Source organism: Rhinolophus sinicus, chromosome 5, assembly GCF_057876585.1.
Source record: "Rhinolophus sinicus isolate RSI-liver-muscle chromosome 5, RSI-T2T, whole genome shotgun sequence".
In the NCBI taxonomy this organism is placed as follows: Eukaryota; Metazoa; Chordata; class Mammalia; order Chiroptera; family Rhinolophidae; genus Rhinolophus; species Rhinolophus sinicus.
The window spans coordinates 58,000,981-58,019,774 of NC_142505.1; the positions used below are offsets into that span (position 1 = coordinate 58,000,981).

Here is an 18,794-nt window from a genome sequence, read left to right on the forward strand (position 1 = left end):
ACGGAGCCCTTCCTGATTCTATCACCTACCTCCTCAATCTATAGATGAGGGAAACTGAGGTCCAGAGAAGTTTCCAAACGTCAGAAGTGTATTATGCACTTCTCAAAGGCATTTGCTGCTTGCACCACTTCCCATAGCTTCTCACTGGGTAAGAATGTCCTTGACATTTGGGGCAGGACCACCTCCATGGCGAGGGCAGTCTCACAGACTGCAGAACGTTCAACCTCCCAGTCTCCAGCCCACTAAATGCCTATAGCAGCACTCCAAGTCATTGTGACAAGAAAACAAAACAACAGCCATGAGTGGCCAAATGCCCACATCGTGATATGCAGAAGTGATTTTTTTGATGTTGTAGTTTTATAGTTATTTTTCTGTCATCTTTTAAACCACACTATCACTGCTCTGGATCGCGTTTACACCCATGGACAATTCCAAATCCTAAGGAATCTTAAGAGGTCTTTTAATCTCCTTGATGTAGTGAACAAAGCTTAGCCTGAAACATAAAAGTATGTACACTATTTTAATAATTCCTAGGAAAAGACATGCTATAGCTCACTGAATACAGACTTCACCATGCTACACAATTTTCTAACAGCTCTTTATATTGGACTCACAAATAAACAGAAACATTAGAAATGGTAACATCATTAAGAAAACAAATGATACTTTCTCATACATCTGCATGATGAGATCCTTTGCCCGATTTTCTAATGAGTTGTTTGTATTTTCATATTAGTTAGAGCTGTTTTCGTATTTTCAAAAGTAAGCCTCTGTATATCATACATGTTCCAAATAATTTTCTCAATTTTTCATCTGACAATTTTAATTAAGTTATTCATGTCAAAATAATCCATCTTCCTTTATGACTTCTGAGTTTCATATCATCCATTCATTTATTCAGTCATTCAACAAATTCTGGTGGGATTTTTGCTATGCACCAGCTATTTTTCTGAGTGTTGGGGAATTGAACAAAAGAGACGTGGAACAAAATATCCTCATGAAGTCTAAATTCTCGTGTAGGCTAAAGTAATTAATTCTAGGGCAGAAAAATCCAGGTGAGCCATTAAAAATAGGGTGTCCGGTGGTGATAAGTGCTCTGAAAAAACCTAAGAGAAGGGAAGGGAAAAAGGAGGGACTGGAGTACTTACTATGTTAAGATGGGCAGTGAACCCTGTTCTAAGAAAATGACACTGGAGAGGCCAGAAGGGAAGTCGGGGAACAAACCTTGTCGATATCTGGGGGAGCCAGGCCTGGGGGGGGGGGTCCCAGCAAAGGCAAATGGTGTGATGTGGGGATATGCTGAATGAGTTTGGGGACCAGTAAGGTGGCCAGTGTGGCTAGAGGGCAGAGAGTGAGGGAGAGAAAAAGGAAAAACATTTGAATTTAGATATGTCTTTTACTTTCCAAATTTGTAAAAGCATTCATCCATAATAAAATATTTTTATAGTTTTCGATTAACCTCTTGTTATTCCAAACGGAAAGCTGCTTGTCCTAGCACCATACTAAATCCTTCCCCCACTGCATTGACACGTCACCTTTATCATGTACCACCAAGTCACAATGACTTCCATCTAGTCTGGGAAACGTTCTGTTCTATCCCAGGGACCTATTCCTGCTCCAGCCCCACACTGTTTTCATTTCTGAAGCCTTACAATGTATTTCACTATCTGGTGGGGCTAGAACCTTGCATTACTCTCGTCATCTTCACAGCTAGAAGACCTTGGCTGGGTCAGCTTTCCAGTTGATGAAAGAGTTTAAATTCCATGTTCTATAAGTGACAGGAAAGAGGAGAGGGCCAAAAATGTACTAAGGCTTAAGTGGGGGCTGGGATTCTCTTTCCAATCGAAACTCCTAGCCCTCTACATCAATACCAATCCTTTAACAGTAGTCCAAACTACTTTGTGGGAAGAAAGCTTGTGGACTGCTCAAGTGGACACCCATTTCAATCCTGTTTATCTGGTCTCCCTGATGTCACTATCAAATCCTAGAAAGCTGGGCTATGGTGCTGACCAGTGGTTCTCAAACTCTGTTCCCTGGACCAGTACTAACAGCAGCACCTAATTTATCAGGTGTAAATTCTAAGCACCAACTGAGATCTAATGAATGGGAAACTCCAAGGGGAAGGGGAACAGCCCTACCAATGTTTAGAGTCTAAAAGATCCCTCCAGAGCCAGGAATATAGTGCTTAAGAGCCCAAACCACAGTCAGTCTTAAGCTCTCAACTTGGTTTCAATACTAACTAGCTGTGGGACCTTGGGGAAGTAACTTAAACTTGCCTCACTTCAGTTTCTTCATGAAACCAATGTGAATAATGGTGTCTATCTCAAAAAGGGCTTCCATAATTAAATAAGAGAATATAAGGAACATGCTTAGAATCTAATATCCCGGGCATATTGCAAATGTTCAGTTAATGATAGCTAAGCTAATATGATGATGATGATGATGACGACGACGGTAATGAAAAAAACCATAATTTGCTTTTCTTTTATTTCAGATAATTTATTCTGAGAAGCCTAGATCCATTCATGCTGGATTTAACAGAAATCAGGGAATGGGGAGTACAATTAATCGCATACTTTTTCTGACTGTGTTTACACAGAAGTGGAGAGGGGTAGAGTGAGTTAACTCTGACAGGATTTTGTGGAGATGGTTTGTATTTCTAGGATTATGAAGAATTTTCTTTTCTAAAGAAGCTTTTTTAATTTTTTGCCTTTAAAAATGAATCAATTATAAAACCTAGACATTAATTAAAAGGCTCCACGGCCAAAAGCTCTTCCCACAAATAACTGTGCACAGACTACCAGTTCATTTCCTATACATCCCCAACAAAGGCTAGAAGAAGATGGATAGACTTTATAGGGTGACCTGGGGGTCGACTGATTCAGACAGCTGAATTCATCAATATGGGTAGCAAATCCCACCAACTAATGGCAGCTTGTACAATCCCCTCCTGTTGCAAGCATTTAACTGCCTAGAAAAGACAAGTAAAGGACATTCTCATCAAAGGTGCCCCCAAATCAAGACCCAACCCTTCGGTGCCACTGTATAGTTTTACAAATAACACAGTTAGAAGCCTTAGTGGGGCTGCTTAAGAATATAAAACGGTATATGTTTTATTACCATAATGATTAGAATGGGTTGAATAGTGGTCCCCCAAAAGAGACATCTACCTGGAATCTCTAAATGTGATCTATTCAGAAAAAGGGTCTCTTTGCAGATGTAATTCAGTTAAGGACTTTGAGATGAGATTACCCTGGGTTAGGGAGGGCCCAAATCCAGTGGTCAGTCCTTATAGAAGAAGAGCAGGGAAAGGGACAGAGACACACTGGAAGAACACCATGTGATAACAGAGACAGAGATGGGAGTGACACATCTACCGACCAAGAATGCCCAGGGGTACCAAAAGCCACCAAAAGCTGAGACAGAGGCATGGAATAAATTCTCCTCAGAGTCTCGAGAGGAAAGCAACCCTGCTGACACCTTGATTTTTGATTACTAGCCTTCAGAACTGTGAGAAAAGAAAGTTCTGTTATTTGAAGCCACCCGGTTTGCACTAATTTGTTTCAATGTCTCTAGAAAACTAATACAACTACGTAAAACTCTAAGTAAAGAAATCAGACTAGATGGAACTCACACCCTGATGCTAAGAGTACTCCTCTTTGGGTAATGGAGTTATACTTTTTTTCCAAATCATTCGACTTTCAAAATAGAATTTTCCAAATTGTCTACACTGCACATTTATCATCCAACAATTTGATCAAAATTAATTTAAAATAAGAAGTAAACCTGCCTCAAAAGGCTGTTATCACCAGAATTTTGAAAATATAAAAAAGAAAAAAATTATCTGAAATCCCTAGCAGTTGGAAACATCTATTAAATTGTTCCACCTCCCAGAACCCAGAAAAATATATTCATGTGTCTTTCCCGTGGCTTCAGATATTCCAGACCTAAGATAGTGGAGGTATTCCCCAGTTATCTATTGTCTCCAAATTTTTGGCTTCATATGGATGAAAGGAGCCTGTCATAATTTCCAAACAACTCAATGAATCGTTGGAGAAGCTCCAAAGGCAGAGAGTCATCAAGGATGCAAATGACAGGAGCGCTCCGGGTGCCTGATTGGGAACAAAAGACTTTGAGAAATTATATTATCAGAGTAATTTCATAGAGTGTTGAAGAAAGAAAACACCTGCATTCTTTTAATAAGTCCCCTGGAGGCCTAATTCCTCAGCACTTAAACTTGGAAGACCCGCGCTGGGTGTTACATGTACATATAATGAGCCAGTTTTTAGGACTTGTGAAAGCAGTTTCTGCATCACCAAGTAGTTTACCAAACATAAAATCAAATAACACTCTCATTAAATGCTTTCCAACGGTTAAATATGCTTGCGTCTGTTTTGCAACATGGTGTCAGGTAAAGCCTTGGGGAGCACAAGCTAAAAAAGCATGGGTCCAAAGACTGGATAATGACCATCTTGTTTATTTTTAGCGTATAGACTTCAAGTTGGCTGCTGAAGGGATAAGCTGTAAACTCCTTTCCCTGACTGATCCCTTTTGTGGAGGTTTCCTCTAGGAAACATGCAAAAGACATTTCTGAACACAACCCCCGCCCTTCATAAACTGTCCAGATTGCTCAATTTTAACACCAGAGTTGTAAACAAGCTGAATGGAGCCCGCTTTATGTATGCAGATCTGACTAGAAAATTGCCAGTCGTCTCCCACTGGAAATCACCTTTTGGGTACCCCAATAAGCTCAACATCACACCCTCTGGTTTTAGAGGAGTTTCACCTTTAAGACCCCAATCTCAAATAAACCAACTAGCTTAGGATTCTTCAGACATTTTGTTCATTGTAGACAACAGTCAGATCTCATCCCCAGGCCATTGAGTATATGACTCTGTTTTCCCCCAAGGTATAGTTTTATATTTAGACAAGGAGAGTCAAAATGCCAGAGCTAAACACTCTCTCTTGATTAAAAAACTTGTGATCTCGAGCCCTGAAGATCTGGTTGCAAATCTTGACTCTACTTATTATCTGTGTGACCTAGGGCACGTTACCTAATTGCCCTAAGCCTCGGTTTCCTCGAAGATAAAATACATGCCTCAGAGAATGACATGGATGATGTCATGTTTTGAGGATGATATGCGTTGATGCTTGAAAGCCAAGCACACAGCAGGTCCTCAATAATGTTATCTCCTCCCTAATAGCATCTCCCAGATAGGGGGAATTTAGCTGCTTTGATGACTTGCTCAGCACAGTGGTCCCTGCCAAGTGGCAGCTTTATTGTCATTCATATCATCCTTCCAGTCGCGTATATTCACTCACTTGCTTCTTCAAATCAGTAGTTTCAAAATCAGACGTCTACAGCAGCCAACCAGTAATGTAAACGAGTGAGGCAGGCCATATATACCGATAGGGAATGGTGGGGACTGTGGAAAATCTGAACTTTTGTGTTCTATCTAAAAAGAGGAAGGAATTTAAGCCCAGAGTTGCCACAAATGTTCATTATTCCAGAGAAAATTCTGAATGTGATTTTTTAAAAAATACAAAATACCAAATGTTGGCACTTAATTAAAGTTTTAAATATTGTACATTGTCAAAAAAATATGGATACAGGCCAGATCTTCTCTTAGGAGTTTCCAGAGTATGATCTTGGGTTCAAATATTGTATAAATATCATTGTCAGTCACGCCTTAGAAAAGAGAGCTGGGCCAGCCCGGTGGCTCAGGTGGTTGGAGCTCTGTGCCCCTAACTCCAAAGGCTGCCGGTTCGATTCCCACATGGGCCAGTGGGCTCTCAACCACAAGGTTGCTGGTTCGATTCCTCGAGTCCTGCAAGGGATGGTGGGCAGTGCCCCCTGCAACTAAGATTGAAGACGGCACCTTGAGCTGAGCTGCCTCCCAGATGGCTCAGTTGGTTGGAGTGCGTCCTCTGAACCACAAGGTTGCCAGTTCGATTCCTCGACTCCCACAAGGGATGGTGGGCTGTGCCCCCTGCAACTAACAAGGGCAACTGGACCTGGAGCTGAGCTGCACCCTCCACAACTAAGATTGAAAGGACAACAACTTCACTTGGAAAAAAGTGCTGGAAGTACACGCTGTTCCCCAATAAAGTCCTGTTCCCCTTCCCCAATAAAATCTTTAAAAAAGAAAGAAAGAAAGAAAGAAAGAAAGAAAGAAAGAAAGAAAGAAAGAAAGAAAGAAAGAGAGAGCTTCTGCGTAAGGAATGGTGATTGTGTAAATGAAAGTATTTAGCATGGCACACCAGAAGTCACAAAATCTCATACTTATTAAGCAAGGTTGGGTAAAATACTGGGGTTGTGAAAAAAAATGAATACACATGACTTGTATTCATCTTTTATTATTGTTATATATTGTATTACAATTTTAATAGGTTTTTCCTTTCTTAGAATGTGTATTCATTTTTTTGGCACCCTCTGTAGATTAACTATTGCCTTGATGATGTGTAGTTTTCATCTTGGACATGAATATACATGGTCCACTGGGAAGGCACAAGGCACAAAAAAGGTCCCTTTTTATATACAGACCCCAGGGGGAGAGTTTAAATGCTGTCTTCTTGTTAGAGTTTGCAAATTGTTTTTACAAATATCATATGCACACTTCACTTAATCAAAGAGATTGTGAGGGTACAGGGTCCAATTCTAAGTTCCATTTCATCTCAAGTGCATACGGCCCCAGCGAGCGTGTGATGGGCTGTATGAATCTGCTATTCCATCAGGAAGTCTCATCCCTTTAGAATCCAAACAACCACATAAGGGAGGAACCCACTATCTCTTCTGAGCTAAGTCCCTAAGAGAAGAATCATTTAACATATCAAGGGTTACAGCTCATCGTGGGGAAGTGACTTCTCTGTCACAGAACTCACAATTTCCAGGGCCGTGAACCAGGTCTTCTTACTCCTTATCCAATCTTGTTTCCGTTAAACTTTTTTGCAACCACAAACATACATGAAGCCCATGCTATACACCATGCACAAAGAGGCAAATGCCGTGCATTTTTCCATTTAATCGTCATAAAATAACCTCATAATAAGTAACAGTATTCCCATTTTCAGATTAGAAAACCAAGAAAAGTTCAGAAAGATGAAGACACTTTCCCAAAAATACTCAGTAAAAACTAAGACTATCATCCCAGCAAAATGTCTTCAAAGCCTGTCCCTTTAACCACTCAGCTATAATACTCCCACATAAGCCCTTACAAGCTTCCAGAAGTTTTTATGACATTGCCTGGAAATACACATTTCTCCCCAGAGATCACCCCCCATGGCTCTCCCATACACAAGGCAGGTAGAATCCTTTTGATCTCAAAATGCTCAGTGATCTGGGCATCATTCCCTGTAGGAAATGCTCCCTCGGTCCACAGGGAATTCCTCCTGGGTACTCATTTATCACAGTTAAAGGATAACCTTCCAGCTTTTTGAACCAGAGGCCACAAAATAACAAATTTATTAGCTTCCCCCTCATCCCACCAACCTTAAGCAACAGAAACATAAGGTTGAACGACAACCTTTCAACAGAATGTGGGTGTCACTTTCAGAATTAAAGACAAATAAAATGTATTTTGAAAGCAAGATGACTGACATCAATGCTCTGTGTTTCCTTACTATTCATCAGGTACAAATTGCCACGCAGGGTGATTAAACAAGGATTAATCACAAGGTTGCCATACAAGCTGAGATGTTTCAAAGTTTCAGCCCAGAGAACACACCAATATACTCAAATTTTTTAAAGAATAGGAGTGAATGTTGGCACCACGTTGTTGGGGGACAATTTCACAAGAGCTTCACATTGGCAGGCTGTAGAATGAGAGAAACTATTGTCATATAGTAAATATGGAACAATGGAAAACCACCAAAGTGGCTATGAGTAGAAAAATTTTAATTCAGTGATAATCCATACACAGGATTCAAAAAGCTAATAAGTGTATTAGATCTTTTTGCCTGAAATGTAAAAATATCCAAAAAGTATTTCTAAGTAAGCTACAAAAGACCATATGCAGAGTGTATATTTCCTGTAAAAATCTTGTTAATAAATCATAATTTGAAGAAATAAACTGCAGGACATAAACAACATATATGTTTAGCTGTTTCTGTACACCAGACAGTACATACCATGTTTCCCCGAAAATAAGACGGAGCCAGACCATCAGCTCTAATGCGTCTTTTGGAGCAAAAATTAATATAAGACCCGGTCTTATTTTACTATAAGACCGGGTCTTATATAATATAATACTGAGTATAATATAATACCGAGTCTTACATTAATTATTGCTCCAAAAGACGCATTAGAGCTTACTAACCAGCTAGGTCTTATTTTTGGGGAAACACGATAGTTTCAGTTCTGTAGACTATGAGGGCTGGCTTAATGACTCAATTCTTCTACAGCGAAAGTGGCCACAGATGACACTAAATGAATGGGCATGGCTGTGTTCCATTAAAACTTTATTTATGGACTTAAAATTTTAATTTCATATAATTTTTATGTGCCACAAAATGTTATTCTTCTTTTGATTTTTTTTTTCCAACCATTTGAAAATTATTCTTGGCTAGTAAGCTGTACAAAAACAGGTAGCAAACTGATTTTGTCCTACAGGCTATAATTTGCTGACCCTTGCTCTCAAAGGTATAATTAAGGGTTTTCTTCTCTGCACTGTGTATGTTTTGTGCGTGTATGTGTGTGACTTTTAAATCTTTTGTAATAGCCATGTCTTATTTCAAATCAGAGACAATACAGATATATTGGAATGAACTAATATGTTTCCTCCAGGGAAAAACCTGATTAAGGTGTTTCAGCTTCTATCAAAGTCAAATGACATAAAGTGAGCCACCCAGCAACCTTCTAAGCTGCAAAAGTATCTTTGCCTACCTTGGTACTTTGCCTACCAAGTCTTAAGCGCATGTTCGTGTACACACAGGCACCACTTCCCCCCCCCCTTTTCTTGGCACATCAGATGACTGAGACAGAGTGTTTTTCCTCCCCAAGTAAAATAATCGGTGGGAACGCATTTCGTAGCCAAATTACAATCCACTAAAGGAAACCAGGCCGGCATCTCCCCCACATTACTGCCTTGGTCATCAATCAACACAATTGCCAGGGCAACTAAGGAAAGATGCTTTTCAAGGCGCGCAGTCTTGGCTGACCCAGGAGCGCTACTGCTGGAGAGACAGCACCAAAGCATCCTGCCTGGAAAGGCAGCCCTTGTGGGGAGACAGACTGCTCTGCATAATTAAAACGACCTCACAAAGCTACCACTGCTCTGGGCTTTCCATGTCAGCTGCTCATGAAAGTACAGCTCCAGGAGGCTTGCTCTGAAAGCCCGCCTTTTAATGCTAGAGTCGAATCTACATTTATCAGCAAAACTGAACCATTAAAGGGATTACAAGGAGCTTAGAATCCACTGGCGGTTCATTGATCTGATCTTGCAAGCCTCATCTCCCTGTGCCCTTTAGGAATGGCTTTGGTCTGTTCCCCGGTTCTATGGTTGCCTTTGATTTGAGCACCATTCTCATCCAAGAGGGAGTGGTTGTTTCCTCTAGCCTTGATTCCAAAAGGTTCTCAGATTCCTTTCTTCTAAAACGAAGAGAAGCTATTTGCATATTCCCCTAGATAGAGGTAGAGGCCAGGGGTTGGCCAATATTTTCCTTTAAGGGTCAGGTAGTAAATGTTTTTGGCTTTGGTGGCCATATAATCTGTTGTGACTAGTCAACTCTATGACAATATGTTAACAAATAGGCATGACTTTGTTCGGATAACACTTCATTTATAAGCACTGAAACGTGAATTTCATATAATTTTCATATGTCATGAAATGCTCTCTTGATTTAGTTCCACCCTTTAAAAATGTAAAAACCATTCTTAGCTTGTGAACCAGTCACACAAAGCAGAAGGGTCGCATTTGGCCAGCAGGCGTACTTTGCCAACCCCTGATCTAGACGCTTCTTATTCAAAGTGTGGGCCTGCACAACAGCAGCAGCATCGCCTGGGAGCTGGTCAGAAATGCAGCATCTTAGGCCCCAATCAAGCTTGTTGAATCAGTATCCGCATTTAAACAAGATCCCCTAGCGATTCATACACAAGCCAAGTCTGGGAAGTCCTGGTCCAGAACACAGAATTTTGAATACCATTGACTAGCTGGCTGCAGAACACTAGGCAAGTCGTTTAACCCTCTGAGCCTCAGTTTCACTATCCATTAAAATGGAAATAAATAATTGCAACCACCTCCGAGGACTGTTGTTAGTGAAAGATAGGAAGGATGTAAAACACTTGCTGGGCATTGTCAATGCTTTAAAAATGGTAGCTAATATGACAGAAGCTTACTATTTTTTAACTCACATTTAGATAGATGAGAATGCTCACTCAGGATTTGCAAGCTCCAATCACTTCTGGAAACTGACAGACAACCTAAATATTTGAAGAAGTCCTAGAATGCAACTGGAATGTGGGAGACTATGGTGAGCCGAGGTCACATCCTTCCTTCTAAACCGAGAGTACTGTGTCCTGCCAGTTACTGACATGAGGCAAGGAGGCCCCATGTTACGACATATCTGGATTTTTCCAAGAGAGCTGGAAACCTGGGCTTTAAGGTTAGAAAAAGCCCCTTTACTTACCATACTGTGCAGACCCAATAAAACCCATCTGCAAGCTGGATCTGACCCAAGGCCTTCTAGTTTGTGACCTTTGCCTAACAGACAATTTACAAGAGATGGTGAGTCACAAGGAAACCAGCCTGGGTTTTAAAGGCAAACCCCAGCAGCTCTGAGCCTCAGTTTCCTCGTCAGGAAAATGATCGCATCTGCTTCATAGGGTTTGGTGAGGATTAAAAAGAAATGTATGCAAAACAGGGAGGCTCAGCTCTGGACAGAATAAGCACTCACTGTTATTATTGCTGATGTTGTTTTGGTATTATTATTACTATTTTTATTTATCAGTGCCTAGGCATTCAAAGGGCACTGTAAAAATGGCTATTTTTCTCTCCCTGCTCAATCTGGTAGCAAACAAGCAAGCCCAATTAACCCCCACTCAGAATGCCATCTCATAGCAGAGTACACTAAGTGCTTGGTTATTAATGATTTTGTTCTGGCTGCCGTCCATGGAGATGCCTTAATCTTCCTCTTAATGAAAATTCCCTGCACGGTCCCGCCACTGCAGGGTTTGTCCTAGGCTGTCCTGAGGAGCTGCTACTAGGGGCTAGGTTACCTGAAGGGAGCAGCACCCACCTTTGCTCCCAGTTGCCCTACATAAGGTGGTGGTGATCCCTTTGGCTGACAATTATGAGCCCTCTGCTCTTCAAGACACATAAATCCTTGTGGGTTTTGTTTAGAAATCCTACAAAAACTCCCCACATTTGCCACCTAACGGTGTGGATGACAATAAAAATGGGGAGAGTGTATGATAACTCAGGAAAATCCCTATAAACTGTACCGGGCTCCCTGCTGGCATCTTTCCTCACACAGAGGAAGCCCCAAAGTGCGGAGAGCAATTGTACACTCGCGGACACTGTGCTTAGTGCTTCCGGTCAGCACTTCTCAGTCCTCAAAGTGCTCACAGGTCAGCTGGGGATCTCGTTAAAGCTGGGGCTCACTCGGGAAGCCAGCTTCCAGGAGATGGAGACGCTGCTGGTTCCTCCCCAGGTCTGAATCAACAGGACCCGCCTGCCGGGCTGCCTGTAGGTGTCTGTTCAAATGTCACTTCCTCAGAGTCTTTTCCTGACCACCTTCTCTAAAATATAATTTGTTGAATGCGGGCAGGAATCTTGTCTGTCTTATTCTTTGTTGTATCCCCAGCACCAGCAGGGTGCCTGGTACAAAGCAGGCACTCAAATATTTGTTCAGTAGAGATCCCAGTTTGACAGCTGAGAAAAACGGAACTCAGGGAGCCTAAGTCATTTGCCCAAGCTCACACAGCTTGTCAAAACCAGAGCAAGACACCAGTCCAGCTCTGTCTGGACTTCAAAGCCCCAGCCCTCTCCTCCACACCAGAGGGGGAAGCACAGTTTGTTTACAGCACACTTCCTCCCTGGAACTTGAATGCCTTTGTGCTGGAGGCAGTAACACAATTCTATTCTGCTCTGAGGAGATGCCTGCTGTGTAGACAGTGCACTGCAGGACGAGTGTGGAAGCAGAGAGGCTAGTTGAGGGGCCAACGAGTGGTGGTATTTCAAGTGCCTTGGTACTTGGGGTAAGGGAAATTCACTGTCCGTGGGTCAGATGGACGGCAGTTCGTCAGCCTGTCAGGCCAGCTTTTTCCTCCTGTCCAGGCACAACTGTCTCTCCAGTCAGAGGGGTGGAAAGTGAGCATACTCTGTATTTCAAACTGCCCAAAAGAAATTACGCTGTGACCCACAAGTGATTGTGCCTCTTCTCCAAAAGGTCACCTGAAAGTATACCCAAGGGGTAAAGGAGGGAGCAAAAGCAAGGTGCTGCTTCCTTTCCAGCAATGGGTGGAAACACCATAAAAACCCCATTCATGAGTCAAAGTAAAGCCTTTCTGCTGCTAGTGAGGAAACTGCTTCGGCATGAAAACCTATCGCAGCCTAATGAAAGGGTCTCTTTCCAAGAGAAAGCTCCATAAAGGGCTGAAAATAAAACACTTGTTTTCCCACCACAAAGTCAGCTGGGATAAAATGGCTTAAGGGTCTCCAAGAAGCTGTGGTCAGGAAAGTCTAAAGTGATCTGGACATCCCGCAGCCTCAGACAGGCTGGTTATGTTTCTTCCTGAGCAACGGTTGAGAGGAGGCTGAAAGTAATGAACAAAAGTAGCTAATATTTACTGGGTGCCTGGTACTGGGCAAACAATGCGTTTTCAAATATCTCATTTAATCCCTACAATCACACCATTAGGTAAATTCCTGTTCCCATTTAATGGTTAGGGAAACTGAGACCTAGAGAGAGTAAATAACTGACTTGAGGTCAGAGGCCACACAGACTGATGTGGGGTGGGGGTGCCAGGTACACTCCCACACTGTACAACTACTCCACAGGCCTCCAGTCAGAAGTTAACACAAATGCTCCAGAATAGGGGAGAAGCTGAAAATCACTCTCCTGTTCACTCTGCTTTTCCCAGCCCCATTCCAGCGCAAGGTAGATCAAAAAAGACTAGATCTGTAGTTCCATATCCTGGATCTGGTTGACAAAATAAGGCTTCTAAATCTATTCTCATGTATCACCCACTTTCACATCTGGGACACACAAGAGGTTATAACATTGGCACAACTGATGGAAGCCTATGTTTGTCCATTACATATTTATAAGGTCGGCTGGCCCTGCCTCTGACACAGAAGTTATTAAATGCTCGGGAGCCAGAGGGCTGCGCTCAGTGCCCTGAAACAAAGGCAAAGAGGCTGCCAGACCCATCTGAGGCAGGAACAAAAGCATTTAATTTCTGAAGGAGCAAGTTGGGAGTTTCCTTATAACTGGGTGCCCAGCACACATTACCAATTGGGAGAAAGTAGAGAAGCATGCACAAAGGGAGGAAAAAAGATCAAAGGCTTTTCTCCCTAGAATCCAGAAACAGCCCTCTTCAAAGAGGCATAGGAGTGGTGGAGAAAGGGAAAAGGATGCAATAATCAAAGAGAGAACATGTTATGATGTTGGAGGATTTTCTCCTATCACTGGTTTTTGCTTTTCATGAAGTTGCTAAGAAGAATCCACCTTTATACGTCATCCAACTGAGAGCCAACAAGCCTGTGCCCCAACTTTTTCCAACCAGAGCCCCAGCAGCCAGATGCATTGGGAGGGCACCGAGATCCCTTGTCTCCCAAACATAATCATTCCAATCCACGCTGGGGCTGCCTGGAAGTCAACATTCACAGCACATTAATAAGAAACATCTGGCCACCGAAGAGGGTTGACACAGCGCAGGCAGGCAGTGGTGGATTTGTGGTTGGGACCCAGAGTTACAGGGGCTGAATTAAAAACACAATTGGAAAACACCAGCCAGGCCAGGGAATCCTACAAGTGCTGCACTGGGGCACTTGGAAATTCCATGCCCAAGTTGAATTGTGTGGGGTTGAGTGACTTAGATACACAGAGTGTGGGTACAAGGGACCCCAAAACTCTTACATCAGGGAAATGCTCTCCTGCATCCCCCAGTGTCTGGCCACCATGTCCACCTTCAATATTTGCAGCAGATGTAGTCTCACTCTTAAAGGAACAGCCTTTGCATTCTTTCATGTGGCTTACAAGTAAGATTTACAAAAGGAGAACAATATACGTGTGTGCATATATTTCTTTTCACATACATATACGTATATTGCCCATATTGCCCGCCTGACCTGTTGTCTTTAGAAATCAGATTTAAGGCGTCCTACCTCCATTTATGCAAGGCAAACCCAGGGCACTGGTCACCACAGGCGTTACATGGCTGGCCTCTCTCTATCCGCCCCAGTCCAGTCAACTTCAAAACAAAAAGACAACACAACATGTTTCCACCACAGAGGCTCCTTCCAAAGCCCCACTTGTGAGCCGGGCAGGACGCCCTGCTCTTTCCACCCCACCTCATCTGATCTGACCCCACTGTTCCTCTCTGAGGTGGGGGATATGGGGTAGGGCAGTGCTGGCGCCCCGGGGTGGTCTCCTGCCAGGGGAAGGGTGTTCGGACCCAGGCAGGCTGCCTCTGGCTTAGGCCACCAAGCCACCAAAAAATGGCCATGGCTGGGGCTTTGTCTCCCCGAGACACCTTGGTCACCGGGTTTCCAAGAAACAAAAGCAAGATCTTTCTGTTCCCGGAGAAGCGACCGTGGCACGCTCGCCTTGGGCCAGGCTGGTCCTCCTGAGAACGGGGCAGCAGAGGGCACCCCAAAAGACAAACCCAAGTCAAGTCCGCGGCTAAAGCTCCAAAAAGCTGGACGCTGGAGCTTTAGTGGTGGGATTATGATCTGTCTTAAAGGAAGAGGCGAGGGAGGGGGCTTTCCGGGACGCCCCCAAACTGTGACATTGCGGGCCACAGTTTCTGGTCTCCCTCTCGCCGGGTCTGGGAATCCGGACTTAACCCCTTCTGCGCCTTGGATCCCTCTCGTTCCGGCCAAGCCTCCGCCCGCCCGCCCGCCCGCCCGCGGGGCCGGCTTACCTGGGGCCACAGGTGCGCGGCCGCCGGGCACTGGGAGACCGGGCAGGGGCGCCCGCGGCGGCCCAGGGGCACCCGGAGATCTGTCCCGCTCTGGTGGGGGACACTCACCGAGCGGCTGGAGAGTCTTTTCCGGGAGCTCCGGCTGAACATGGCCGGGCGCCGCCTGCACTCAGTGTGTTCCGTTGGTCTGTCCGCACCGCGGATGGGAGGGCGGGTCACCTGGGCGGGCACCCTCGGCGGCCGGTGGCCGGGTAGTCTCCGCCTCGCAGCCTCTGGCTCGCTGTGGAGCGCACGCCTTCCCCTCCTCCCTTCCCAGTGCCTCTCGCTCTCCCGCCCGCAGGTCCCTCCCTCTCTCCCGGCATCCCCCCGCCCTCCGCGGCTTCGCCCCGCGATCCACTGGCCCTTCCCATCCCTCCCCCGCACCCTGGCTGTGCCTACTTTCTCCCTTTCCCTGCTTCCCCGCGGACCCACTGAGGCCAATTCCCGTGCAGCACCTGGGCTGCCCCGCCCCCAAAGGCTCTTCCCTCACCTGTCTCAGCAGTTAGGGGCAGGAACCACTTCAAGGCCCCCTGCTGCTGTAGCTGGGATAGGGGGTGGGGGTGCAGGTGGAGGTGGAGGGATGGGGGTCAAGGTGTTTTTAAAGTATAATTCACATACAGTAAAACCTACCCTTTTTAGTGCACAATCTGCCAGTTTTGACAAATTCATACAGACCTTTAATTACTACCACCACAATCAAGATATAGAACAGTCCCATCACCCCCCCAAAAGAGACTATTTTAAAAGTTTGTACCATGCATGGATTTTATTTAATATTCACTAAGTATTGGCAGAGGAGGAAGAGAAGGAGGAGGAAATATGCCCCTAACTGTACAGTGCCTGGAATATAGTACATGCTCATTAAGTAACTGTTGAATCACTGAATGCAAGCTTTGAAGCCCCAGTGCCCACTTGCCCATTCTTTTTGCACTATCACTCGCTGGTGGTCTTCCTAAATTAACTGACCTCTTTGGTCAATTAATTCTGTCTCTTTATCAATAAAAATTATTGATGTAACAAATATTAATTCTGTCTTATCAATAAAAAACATATAACAAAAGATATCTCACAGTATTGTTGAGAAAGATGAGTTGGGACATGTATAATTGTCATACATGTTATAACAGGCACAAAGGAGGGGCTCATTAAAGATTACCTGTCAAAAAAAAAAATGTTGCAAGTCTGAGAGGTACTGGCCATGGTATCCACTCGTCACTGATGTTTCAGCTCAACCATCACCTCCCTTGAGGGAACTTTCCAGACCCTCAATTGTAACATCTCTCACAGACTCTCCCATATCACATGTAGATACATAGAAATGATATTGTTTACTTGCTTATTCACCCTCACCCTAAGTTGTCTTGTACACCTCAGTTGCTCTAGAGCATATAATGGTATTAGCACATAGTAGGTACTCCATAAATATTTGTCAAAGGAAGACATTCTTGTCATTGTAGAAAAGATCTTCTCCCAGCTTAGCATTTTTCCAGATGAGGCATTGACCTTGCGTGAAGAAAAACTGCCTGCCTGGGGTAACAACAAATGAGTGGCAAAGCCAGTCTCATTAGTTATATCCCAGACTCCCAAGAATAGAGTGATAAAGCTCAGACACCTCCTGTGTTCAGCGTTAGCTAATGATTTTCAACACCCAGAAAGTTAGGCTTGGTTTGAGTTCCAGTACAGAGCTCCAACCAGTAAGGCCAGTGAGGTCTTCACTTCGGGAGCAAAATGAACAGAAGCATCAACAACACTCAGTAATCAAGACAAACAGTATTTTTATGCAGTATTTCAAAGAATCAAAATTAATGTAAAACAGTCCATGATGAACAGAATATCAACATTTTAAACAAAGACAGGATCCTACTTTAGACTTCCATATCTCTTCCTCACTCACCTCACCCTAATCCTACTCCTGGTAAAAATGCTCCCAAACTCAGTGAAATAAAGGCTGGACTCCCCTATATTGCATTTCTCTTTACCCACCACCACCCTCCATTACCAGTAGATGGTACAGTTGCAGAGTGTAAATGTCACGGCTTACCCATCTCTTTATCGGCCCAGTAGTACAGGGTCTGGCTCATTTCAAATGCTCAACAAGTGTTCGTTACATGATGAAACAGAAGGCAGTACCTTCTACAGCGGTAGGTGGCAGCGGGCATTAGCAACGAAAGCCCGCGGTTATAATCAGTACTGGTGCAGGGTGCTCACCTGGCCTTCTCAGCAGAGCTGCCATACACCCAGCTCTGCACTGAACTGCATAGGACCATGAAACTGGCAGAGGTGGGTGGGGAGGACAGTATTTGCATTGTGGGTATTGCCTATTTGTATTTAAATTATGAGAAGTTTTAGCAATGACCCGTACAAAATCAGTGCATTACACGTTTCTAACAAATGGAAGGAATGTATCTTGAGGAACAGCGCCTTTTTCAAGTTCCCTGGAAGGAACTGCCACAGCTAGTGGCAGTGGTCCTGTCTTACATCTTGCTTCTGGATAGATGTGGCTGGGGAAGGATGCAACACTAATAACACCCTTGGGGCAGTTTGAGTGAGCTGGACCTTTAACTTTTGTCTCTTGGTCAAAAAGGAAATGTCAAGAAGATGCAAATGGTCTCCACATGTTGTCTAGACAAGTTACATGCAGGAGGCCCAATTCTACCCCACAAACAAGCTGCCAAGAGTGTTTCCCTGATACCTGCAATAAAAAGCACATTTTCCTGGGCAAGTTCCCCTGGGTCTACCTCCTCAGAGCAGGAGCTAGTTTTCCACAGGCTTAGTTATACCTGAGGCTCATATTTGAGAAGCAGCATCTTACTACTCTATTCATCAACTACTTATCTTGCTTAGGAGGATAAAGCTTAGTAACCCAGGAAGGAAAACACGTTCTTGCTGTCAGCTGTGGGGGAACACTAGACAATTTTATTTTGCTTTATCACCGCATTTGTGCCTCATCAATGTCCTTTTAAAGTATGCCCTTTCCTCATCTCTCAAGACAGTACAATTACTAATGGAACTTGAGGAAATCCCCACACACAACTGTTGACGTGGGAAGATGACTTTGCTATAATATGAAGTGGAAAAAAAATACATAGGCTGCTTGACTTTAATTAGATGTAAAATATACATCAAGAAACTGAAAAGAAACACACGAAACATTAAAATGGATGGATGGTGAAGTGATAAATTATTTTTCTTTTTGCCTTTCAAATGTATTTGCTATAATAAATGTGTTCATTTTATAATCAGAAATGTAACTTTATCTAAATTGAGAAGTGTGCCCTGGTTCCCTGAGGTCTTCTAACATCAAATCTGCCTCAGGTGTAGCAAGAAGCTGTTTGTCTTGGCCTATGCATCCCTGTTTTCTGCATTTTGGCTTTTTTTTTTTTCTCATATAAATCTGACAGTTAAGCCAGGTGAAACTTCTGATGCCCTGTTCCCACCTGTAGCAAACCTTAGGGATGTGTCCACAGTACTTTTTAAAATGAGGAAGAAGAATACAGTATAGCAGGCCCTCGAATAATGTTTCGTTCAATGTTGTTTCCTTATAACATTGATAAGATTAAAACTTAACTCTTGTTTATATCAATTAGTCTATAGTACAATTGGTTTCCTTCTACTTTGTTTTGGCTTAAAGTCATAGAACTTAAAGAGGACGTTAAGTGAGGACTGACTGTTT

General features: G+C 43.6%; 1 protein-coding gene across 2 annotated transcripts in view; it reads right to left on the reverse strand.

The window, feature by feature from the left end:
* Positions 1-15,393, reverse strand: part of PRICKLE2 (prickle planar cell polarity protein 2) — a 342,670-nt gene extending 327,277 nt beyond the window's left edge. The window contains exons 1-2 of one of the 2 annotated variants that reach the window (XM_074313240.2): positions 15,191-15,393; positions 14,325-14,410 (exon numbers count right to left, since the gene is read on the reverse strand). In XM_074313240.2, coding sequence (XP_074169341.2) covers positions 14,325-14,410; positions 15,191-15,232 — 128 coding nt within the window. In that variant the 5' untranslated portion in view covers positions 15,233-15,393. Of the gene's footprint in view, positions 1-14,324; positions 14,411-15,082 lie in introns of both variants that reach the window. The other variant, XM_074313239.2, reaches the window with a different exon arrangement.
* Between the last annotated feature and the right edge of the window lie 3,401 nt (positions 15,394-18,794).